The following is an 11,211-nucleotide window of genomic DNA, read 5'->3' as shown; positions in this document are numbered from 1 at the left end:
TGTAGATAAGTACTCTTAATGAGTTGATTAGTTAGTGATAATAATGATGACATTTTTGTAATGGAAGCTAAGAGAGCTAACAAGAGCTATGAGCCAAGGTCTAATACCAAGTTAAAAACATGAGTATCTCAAGCAAGGTGGCTATGGACTCATGATGAGTAAATGTGATAATGAAAAACACTAGCCTAAGGTGGTTGAATCTTAACCACAACATAATGATAAAGGATTAACATTAATAAAGCTTAGACTTAAGTTTAGTAAGGTTACAAAATTGAGACTTATACTCATAGACATAAATAAGAGCTTGAATTTTAGAATCTAATACACTAATTTTTAATAAATTCTACATTACAATTACTTAATTTTCTACTACAATATATAAAAATTATAAATCCTCCTCTTCTCTACACAATCAAAAGCCTCACAAAAGCTAACCCACTCTAGACATGACTACCAAAACAAGTACTAGACATATATATAAAATTTATTAAAAAGTGACTCCTGTGGAGAGATATTTCTTTAGAGTATATTTAAGCATTATAGGTTGCTTTTATGTCGCTTGATAGCATAGCATCTATGTTGTAAGAAGGTAATCAACTAAAATAAAATACTTATCATAAAACAAAAAAGGGTCAACTAGTAAACTAGCTGCTCTCTCTCTCTCTCTCTCTCTCTCTCTCTCTCTCTCTCTCTCTCTCTCTCTCTCCCTCTCTTCAATGGCCATTTTCATGTCTTTGAGATTAATGATGAGAAACCTCTCCTATAAAGATGAAAAAGGTCTAAGACGAGGCCAAAAAGAGGAGTGGTGTTGAGTAGCATGGTTGAAAAACACCTTGATAGTGACTTCATTTGCCTTCATTTATGATTATTACAATAAATTTACCATGCACAAAATCAAACAATGAAACATACACATAAAATGGCTCAAACTGCAGTATGTTTTTTAGAGTGTTGCCTCTTAATTAACATTAGGCAATATTGGGTGATCCTAGTAGCTCAGAATGGACCAAAAAAATGGAGCTAATTCCTAGGCTAGTCCTTGGCATAAGTATCAAATATGTTCAAGTCAAGATATTACATTAGCCTTGTCAAAGCGTGTGTCTTTGGGTCTAACCTTTGAGCTATAAATGCAACTTCCCATTGTCAGTGTGCTAGCTCGTCCATGCATCCTCACTCCATTGTCATACCGGAATTCTCCTTGCCAAAGGGGTGAAGAGAGATCTCAAATCCTATATGGAGGCAATAAGAGAGGATCCTTCATGATGAATCTCTCTCTCAAAAGGAGAAAGAAGAAAAAGAAGCTAATGTAAAATAAAAACCTACAATCAACCTGTGTAGCATGCATCCATCAAAGCAAGGAAGGTTGGATACCATGCAAGAAAGCAAGAAGAGGGAAGAAGGAGAGCTCATAAGAAAACAATTGCAAGTGAATATTTGTCCCTTTCTTATTGTCCAAAAATAACTTGTATACAAATGACTATTTTTCACACTAGGCTGGCCAAACTTCAAAAATGGTATGACCCTTAATAACTAGTCTTAAAAAACTATGTACACAAAATCTATAGAACTTCCCTATTTGACATTGAGTGCATCCTAAGGTTTGCCAAACTTAAAAGTTGTATGACCCCCAATTACCAGTCTTGAGCAACTATGTACATGAAATCTATACACCTTCAGCATTTGACATTAAGTGCATCTTAAGGTTTATTTATATGTTCCAAATTGACCTTACAAATGTAAAGCATGGGTAATCTCCATAAATTACTCTACCATTTGCTTTGTAGTTTCTCTTATAATACTATGAGAGGGTGTGCTCTTCTTGGATCCATAATGGCCTATATTTCTTCTAATTCCATATTTATAAAATTTGAACCAAACACTTTATTATTATTTTGGTTGGGACCCATGTGGAGGCAATACAACATCTTTATCCAGAGAGGTTTGACCAAGCTTGAAGTTGCCTTCTATTTTTTTTCAAAAAAACCTTTACACCATCTACGAACCCATATTTACCTTCTACATCCCAATAATTGTTGATGGGACTATTCTAGATAACACTTCCCTCAAAGATTTCCTCTGATCCCTACAAATAAGTTTCTAGATGTAACGTTATTGGGTGGATTTAAATAACCTAAGTCATGAATGTTGTCATCAAGAAATATTTACACCACTAGGAACTATTACTTACCTTCTACATTCAGCAAAAGAAATCTTTATACCATCTAGGAGCCCATAATTACCTTCTACATCCCAACAATGGGGATATTCTAGATAACACTTCCCTCAAAGATTTTTTTAATGGCCCCTATAAATAGGTTTCTAGATGGAGCATTATTGGGTGGATTTAGTAAACTTAACAGATGAACATTATCATCAAGTTTTAATCATTTCATCAAGTCATATGTGTACACTATATTTTATCCAAAATGAAAGGTGAATAGAAAGCAATGTACATTTTTAGCATGCAAGCTTAGAAGTCATGAAACTAATGTTTGATAAATTGCACTTTCCATTTACTTACATTTTCTACTACAATATATACAATTAAAAAATCATCGTCTCTAAATGGTCAAAAGCCCTAGAAAAGCCAAACCCACTCTAGACATTATTGTGGAAAATAAACTTTAAGCACTAGACAAAATATAAAGTTTATTGTGAAGTGAATCCTTTGGGGTGATTTTATGGGATCTTCTATGTGATCACCCCACTGATGTGCTAGTACATAACCTCCATATTGATGTCTTAGTATATTTCTTTAGAGTATATAGGTTGCTTGTATGTAGCTTGATAACCTAGCATATATGTTGGAAGAATGTAAGAAAATAAAATAAAATACTTATCATAAAACAAAAAGGGCCAACGTGGAAAACTAGATGCTCTCTCTCTCTCTCTCTCTCTCTCTCTCTCTCTCTCTCTCTTCAAGGGCCATGTTCATGTCTTTGAGAGTAATGATAAGAAACTTTGGACTATAGAGATTAAAAAGGTCTAAGATGAGTCTAAAAATAGGGGTGGTATGGAGTAGCATAGTTGAAAATAACCTTGATAGTGACTTCTACCTTGTTGTGCATACCTTGTTGTGCAAAACAAGGTGGAAGTCATCAAGAAATATTAACACCATCTAGGAACCCATAAATACCTTCTACATCCCAACAACTATGTATGGGGCTATTCTAGATAACACTCCCCTCAAAGGTTTTATCAATGAACCCTACAAATAAGTTTCTAGATGGAACATTATTAGGTGGATTTCTAAGTAAACTTAAGAGATGAATATTATCGTCAAGATTTAATCATTTCATCATGTGATATGTGCATACTTTTTTTAATCCAAAAACGAACGGTGAATAGATCAAACCAATGTACACTTTTAGAAATTATAAAACTAGTGTTTGATAAATTGCACTTTACATTTACTTACTTTTTATACTATAATATATATAATTTATAAGTCATCATCTGTAAATGGTCAAAAGCCCCAGAAAATCCAAACAACTCTAGACATTACTATGGAAAAATAAACCTTAAGTGCTAGAAAAAATATAATGTTTATTGTGAAGTGACTCCTTCGGGTGATTTTATGGGATCTTTTATGTGATCACCCTACTTATGTGCTAGTACATAACCACCATATTGATGTCTTAATATATTTCTTTAGAGTATATATGTTGATTTTATGTCACTTGATAGCCTAGCATATATGTTGGAAGAATGTAAGAAAATAAAATAAAATACTTAATATAAAACAAAAAAGGGCCAATCTGAAAAACTAGATGCTCTCTCTCTCTCTCTCTCTCTCTCTCTCTCTCTCTCTTCAAGGGTCATTTTCATGTCTTTGAGGGTAACAATAAGCAACCCCTAGACTATAAATATTAAAAAGGCCCACGACGATGCCAAAAATAGGAGTTGTGTTGACTAGCATGGTTGAAAATAACCTTGATAGTAACTTCTACCTTGTTGTGCAAAACAAATTGTTAAACCACTTCTCCTGACAATTTTGTAGGTTCAAAGCGCCTGATACATGAAGCTTTTATGCTATCTTCATTTATGAAAGTTTAAAAGTGTGGAATCCATTGATGTGAATCTGTGGATGTGATACCTAGTGTGTGAGTAAAGTGTGATCTTGTAAAGACATATCAATAGGAACAAGAAGTGCCACTTGTGAAATCAATCTTCATTCACTCAAGTGTTTATAAAAGCATGCTTTTCAAAAACAATTCCTACCATAAAGCCTAATATACAAACGAGCTTAAAAATGAGAACTTTTATCCTAAAACTATAACCTAGAGCCTTCATTATTTGACTCTATATCAATGAATTTTTATCTCAAGCACCAATCTATGAGGATGCATGATTCAATTTTGAGTTGATTTGAATTGTACGACTTGATAACGCTTAAAGCCAATCCTTGCCACCAGGTCACACATGGCAATTTCGATACCCCCTATCACAAAAGCAAGAAGCCAGGGGGACAGGGGTTATAAATTTCTAATTGAAGAGAGCCTTTTGGTACAAAATAGCTTTCCAATTACATGGATGTGAGGTAGAAGTAGTATCACATTCAAGGACCATGCTAGAAACAATGATATAACATTTTAGGAAGCTTAGGCATCAAAAAATAAAGTTTATTAGTAGGAGATGGCGGAGGTTTGACATGGAGTGTCAAAAGGAATTATTGCATGTTTTAAATACATCTTTTTGTCATGATAATGTGTGGGATTGTTGCAATGGCAAACCATGGAAAACATAGGATCTTCAAAGATCAAAGTGGTGATACACTCCGTCTAATGTATATTTAGCATGGGTTGAATATCTGCCCGCTTGGCACAACACAACTCTGAGTGACGTGATCACACCATTGAAAAAGTTGTGTTGGATCCTGCAAACAATCATCCAAAGAGGACCAAAGTGTAAGAATCAATCACCATCGTGGAGCATTATAGGTAAGTAGTACAAGGACTTTATATGGTTGTGGAGTGATTATGTAATGAGCTATGTAAGATAGATAGTAGCCATAGTCGTGAGAACTTTATATCCTACTAAGTTTCAATATGTAGTCAGAATAATAATAGCAAACCAAAACTTACATCAACATTGCATGGTGCAGTTCGAATGCCATCAGAAGCAAGGTACATGCATTGCATCGTAGACTTGTTGAGAAATAAAAAGTTGGCACCACCAACGGGGATAAACATGAACTTTTGTCTGTCGTCATCGCTGCAACCAGTGGTGAAGAGAGGATCGCCTTGGTCGGGACCCACGTAGAGGCAGTATAATATTCCACTTGGCTCGGCACCAATCTGGCTCCAGCCATCTCCGTCCGGAGAGGTTGGGCCAAACTTGAAGTTAACTTCCGTAAACAAACCCCAATCGCATCCATAGGAGATCATTCTACCATCAGGGAACCCATAGTTGCCTTGTACATTCCAGCAGTTGTCGGCAGGGCTGTTGTAGATAGCAGTTCCTTCAAAGAGTTCCTCGATGATCCCTGTGGAGGATCCAAGATGTGCAACATTTAGATTGTGCAGGATTAAAGAAGCTTAAGGCAGGTAAGATCAGTACACCATATTATAGTGTTTAACAGTAGTTTGTGCATACTTTCGGATTCATTTCAGGAAAAATGAAAATAAAACAAGGGACAAAAGCAGGCACTGTTGCAGTACGTGATTGATTGGGTGTGAGGTAGTTATAGTGGTGATGTACGTGATTGGTGGGGGGAGCGGTAGTGTTTACAAATGTTTGATAGCATGCCCTTGTATTTCTACTACTCATTGTTTAATATGCTACCACTAGATATACAAAGTAAAATTCCTCTAACTTATAGAAAGTCAATTCACTCTAGACATCTACAACATTATAAACAGGTTCTGCTTCTGCAAGTCATACAACTGTGTCCAGAGTGCTATTAATCAAGGGATCATGACCCAACTAATCGTGTGTGATTAGTCTAATCATTGACATCTCTATATAAGAGAGAGTTTGTTATAAGATACAGATCAGACCCAGCTATTATATATTCAAAGAAGATCAAAATTAGGTCGGACCTATGATGATTTTGGCCGCGGTGAGAGCGTCGACGGCAACGGAGGTGTAAGTGCTGACGTCAAGGCCTGCCTCCGGGGCAGCCCATGTTTCGAAGAGCTGGTAGTAGTTGCCGCCTTTGATGATGCTCACGGCCCCGTCCAAAGGGGTGTAGCCGGAGGAAGGGGCGATTGGGGTACAGTCCTGGGCTGCTACACTTATACTGTCGTCACGAATTATGCACGTTAATATAATCAAGACAAGCACGAGCTGCTGCAAGAGATCAGCAGAGACACGGATTAGAAAACAGCTGCAGCAGCTAGACGTCATCATGAGCTGCTGGATCGGTATAGTTCTGATCAGATGCAGATGGTGTGAGTATATTGCAGGCACTCGTCGACGTCTTAAATAGAGCTGCTCACAGCCAAGGGTGGGGTGCAGCGGTGTGTGTGTGTGTGTGTGAATATCCACCATCACGGCGGGGCCCCCCAGCATTCTCAATCATTCAAGCGAACAACACTACGGTGGAGGGGCAGCAATCCCGCGTTCCGGCCGTCGTTTACTGCGTCGTCTGTGTTAGGCTCTTGTTGTTGTAAATCAATCAATTTTATATGAATCTCAACTGAGTCTCCCAATGTGAATCTCAACTGAGCTCCTATGTCGTCATATGTCGCTAGCCTCATTTCATTTCGGCCAATGATGAAGTCTATAATTAGTGGCCCCTTCTCGCACACATGGCGCTGTTAGATGGAGCTATGGTCTTCATCGTTGATATATATATATATATATATATATATATATATGGGAAACATATGGAGAGATTTTCAAGCAAGCCAATAGCTCGGACAAGTTTTTTTTTTTAAATATAGGCCTTATATTTACTCACATTTCAATGGAGATTAACATAGGTTTATTTTGCCACAAGAATGATAGGGACTCATTCTGTGCGTGCCGACACGTACACATACAATTTTACTTTGTATCCTTCTTTGTTTTGAGACAATAATTTTATTTATTAGTAATAGAATCTCCACACCAAGCACTACCTTCAAAGGCTACACTTCCACGTAGTACCATATACAAGTCACAGTCGCCTTGCTTTTCTTAGGGTCCTTCTTCTTCTATTGTCTTGTAAACACGTGATAAGGTATACTATTTCTCAAGGAACACTAGTAAAATTTACAAGAAACCTAGCATCATTATGATTTCAAAAGGTTTTAGCTAAACATTTAAGTGTTTTTGCAAGGTCCTATAAATATGTGGGGTTTATATATCCTATGGCTTATAGTGAATGGGTTTTACCTATTGTGATAGTCCCTAAGAAAAACAAAAATATCTATATCTATGTGGACTACATGTAATTGAATAATAAGACGAAGAAAGATCATTTTTCTTTGCCGTTCACACTGAGACCAAGTCCTAGATAAAGTAGCTGGTCATGAGCTCTATTCCTCTATGGATAGTTTTAGTGGATATAACCAAGTGTTAATCCATCCTAGGATCAACGTAAAACGACCTTTACTACAGAGTGGGGAACCTTTACTGATAAAGTTATGCTACACGGGTTATGCAATGCCTCGGTTACTTTTGAACGTGTCATGATTGCGGCTTATCAAGATTTTCTCAGGCATTGGATGGAAGTTTTTCTATGCATCTTTGGAACTCTTGAGAATATGCCTCATAAGTTGGAAAAACTATTCCATTGCGGTATTGGGGCGGGGATATCCTTAAACCCAGAGAAATGGGTCTTTGTTGTGGAAAGTGGTACATTGTTAGGACATTTAGTCTACAGGGAAGGGATAGCTATGGATGAAGCAAAGATGAGAAAGACAAATGAGTTATCTCCTCCTTATAATCTTAATCAAATATGAAATTTTTCATGTTATGTGAACTACCATCAGTGTTTTATCATAAACTTTTCCATTATCCCTTTACCCTTAATCCTTTTATATAGACGAAGGAATGCCCAAGAGATTTTGAGCTCCTTAAAAAGCAATTAGTGGAAGCTCCAATTTTGGTACCTCCGGATTGGACTAAAGAATTCCATATTCACACTGATGCTTCAATGATGGCAGTTTGTTCAGTGTATCATGCCAATCAGATAATAAATAAAGTGGATCATCCTAAGTTTTGCAACACCATTGATGCCTATCTTAGCATTGAAACCATTTGAGAAGTGGGGAATAGATTTTGTAGAATTGATAGATCCCCCATCATGTTATAGATCCAATCAATACATTTTGGTATGTACATATTATGTGATTAAGTGGGTAGAGGCAAAACCCCTAAAGATAGATAGAGCCATGGATGTTGCTAAGTTTCTTTACGAGAATATTATTATGCATTTTGGATGTCCTTTAGAATTAGTGAGTGATAGAGGTTTTCATTTCCTAAATGATACAATGAATGAATTAATTGAGCTTTACAAAATAAAACATCGTAAATCAACGCCATACTATCCTAGAGAGAATGGAAAAGTAGAAGTTACCAAGTGAATTCTATGTGGAATATTAACCAAGACAATAGCAAAAAACCAAAGAGATTGGGATGAATGGTTATATGAAGCATTATGGGCGTATTGTATAGCTTATAAATTCACTACAAAAAATACTCCATTCAATTTGGTGTATGGTACAGATGCAATATTCCCTATTAAGCAAGAAATTTAAACTTTACGAATAGCATTAGTTATGCAATTAGGTGAGAGTGTTAGATTGAACAATCGTTTGTTAGAGATTAGATAAGCAAAAATTAATAGCTCTTCAAAGTTTAGAGGCTATACATAAGCATAGAAAAGCATGGCGGCACGATTGCAATATAAAAATTCATAAGTTTAAGGAAGGCAATTTAGTGTTGGTTTACGATAGTAGATAGCATAAATTTCTTGGTAAGATAAAGATTAGTTGATTAAGACCCTTTAAGGTTGTGTAAGCTTTCAATAATGGTTCTTTGAGTATATAAGATTTGCAAAAGGACAATGAACCATTTTGGGTTAATGGATTAAGGGTTATGCATTATTATGTAGTTTCAAGATACCTTGGAAATGGTGATGTTTAGGTAAGGGTAGTGAAGGTATAGGAAGATACAGTGTAGAGGATTGGTTTTGATGTATGTTGTTTTCTTTGTATTGGGAAGGGTAGATCTTTTAGATGAATGATCACAACTTTTTTGGAGGAGGATAGTGTGGCAGTACATCATCAGGATGAGTTCACTATTCCCTCATTCCATACTTATTCTCGGTTTTATTTTGTAGCGAGGGTGATAAATGTTGTAATGATTCATTTTTTATTTATTCTTCCTTTAGTTCCACCCTATTTCCTCTTACCGAGAGTGTGAGCATCATTTGTTACATACATCAGCATTTTTATGTTTGCAATGTCGTACCTATCTTAGACATTATGGGATGGGATTTGTTAAAACATTAGTCTGACTCCTCAGAGGCATGAGGAGCATAGAATTTTTTAAATCTAGATAGAGGTCCATTCTAGCATAGTTTTCTTGGTCCTAAGTTAAAGGCTGAGCGTTGGAGAATGGCGAGGTGTTACGATCTGCATCATTCTTTTTATAATATGATGCTACCAACTGTTTGTCCCTTTTGCAGTGTAGTAGGTGATTACTAGGATCACTTTAGAGGATGAAGAGGCTCAATGGATTAGCTGTATTGACCTCCTTACTTGTAGCCTTGATGCTTTTTTAAAGCCTAGCAGTAGGTGGATAATCTCGATTTCGCTGATATGTTCTTAGTAGATACTGATGTGATAGAGGATGTCGATGAGTGGAGTGATTGGGTTTATACTCACCGAGGGTGAATTGTTGAGATGATGTAGTTTTTATGAGGAAGTGTGGGTGAGTGTTTTGTTTTTTTTAAGGTTTATTTTGTCAAGAAAAAAATTAAAACTCAAAATATTGATAAAAATTTTAAAACTAAAAATTAGTCTAGGACTACGTCGTGGGGGCTGAAGTGTTGCTAATGCAAGATAGGTTTAATTTCAAAGTATGATAGACATGAAAGGAGGACAAGAAGGAGTGGAATGATGAAGAAGCTAAGTTTACGAAATATTGCGAACGATCAAGCTTATTCCAACCTGACCTTTAATAAGGTTATTCTTTAAAAGTTATTACACCGTGGGTGAAGTGTTGCTAATGTAAGATAGGTTTAATTTCAAAGTATGATAGACATGAAAAGAGGACAAGAAGAAGTGGAATGATGAAGAAGCTAAGTTTACGAAATATTGAGAATGATCAAGCTTATTCCAACCTGGTTCTAAAGCTTGACCTTTCTTACGAGCTAGTGTTAGTTATTTTTATAATTGGTTCTATTTGAGGTATGTGGAGGTAGTATGCTAAGTTGCTTTAGCTATATCTTGATTGGGGCTATCTTGAGACTTTATATTCTAGTTTTATAGGCTGAGGTGTGAAGTGAAAGAAATACCCTAAATAAAAGAACGATGAAGTTAAGAGTTGGAGAGTATAAAAAAAGGAAACAAAAATATTATTTTTTAAAACACAAGAAGATAACTATCACTATGTGAGATTCTTGGTGGATTTCTAAGAATACCCTTGGCAGTGATGTTGAGGCCTAGAGCCGATGCCTTGGTATAATTTGGGGTGGGACCTTGTGTCAGTCAAGAAATTATGCTAATAGGTGTTTATCATCACCACATGAGGTTCTTATTGGTTTTTAGATTCGCTATAGAGGTCTTTGATCCATTGCTTTGGTCTCCGCACAGTAGGTGGTGCCTTCTACCATTTTAATATATGTGATAGCAGAGGGGAGTTCTGTAAACTTAAATAAGAATGAGAGAAAAAATAAATCTAGTGATGTCTAATTGCTGATCATTCTTGGTTATGGGGTTTGAATATATGGGTTTGGGATTTAAAGTTTTATAAAAGATATTGTGTTAGAGACTTAGGTCATAACCTTAGACATTCTTGATTACACTACAACAGAATGAGAGTCTAGTAGCGAAAATAGCATAACTAGAAGGGTATAGAGATGTCAGGCCTATTTCACTTTGCTAGAAACATTGCTATTTTCCTTGCCAATGGGATTGCTACTCTCATCAGTGAAAATAGCAGCAAATTTTTGTTGTTCTCATCAACAATTTTTGCTACGATTTGTGCTGCTGAAGCAGCGATAGAACTGCGTGGAAAAAAAACTTGGGGAAGACTAGGGAGTCTACATAGGACTCC

General features: G+C 36.2%; 1 protein-coding gene across 1 annotated transcript; it reads right to left on the bottom strand.

Moving 5' to 3' along the window:
• Positions 1-4,684: 4,684 nt before the first annotated feature.
• On the bottom strand, positions 4,685-6,348 carry LOC147610337 (uncharacterized). The gene is made up of 3 exons (XM_086786556.1): positions 6,042-6,348; positions 5,085-5,485; positions 4,685-4,876 (listed from the first exon to the last, which is right to left on the bottom strand). The coding sequence occupies exons 1-3, from the start codon at positions 6,346-6,348 to the stop codon at positions 4,793-4,795; spliced, it is 792 nt and encodes a 263-aa protein (XP_086642682.1). The 3' UTR covers positions 4,685-4,792.
• Between the last annotated feature and the right edge of the window lie 4,863 nt (positions 6,349-11,211).

Source organism: Cibotium barometz, chromosome 49 (assembly GCF_041138505.1).
Source record: "Cibotium barometz isolate CiBa-2024 chromosome 49, ASM4113850v1, whole genome shotgun sequence".
NCBI lineage: Eukaryota > Viridiplantae > Streptophyta > Polypodiopsida > Cyatheales > Cibotiaceae > Cibotium > Cibotium barometz.
This window is presented reverse-complemented; position numbering and strand designations above follow the sequence as displayed.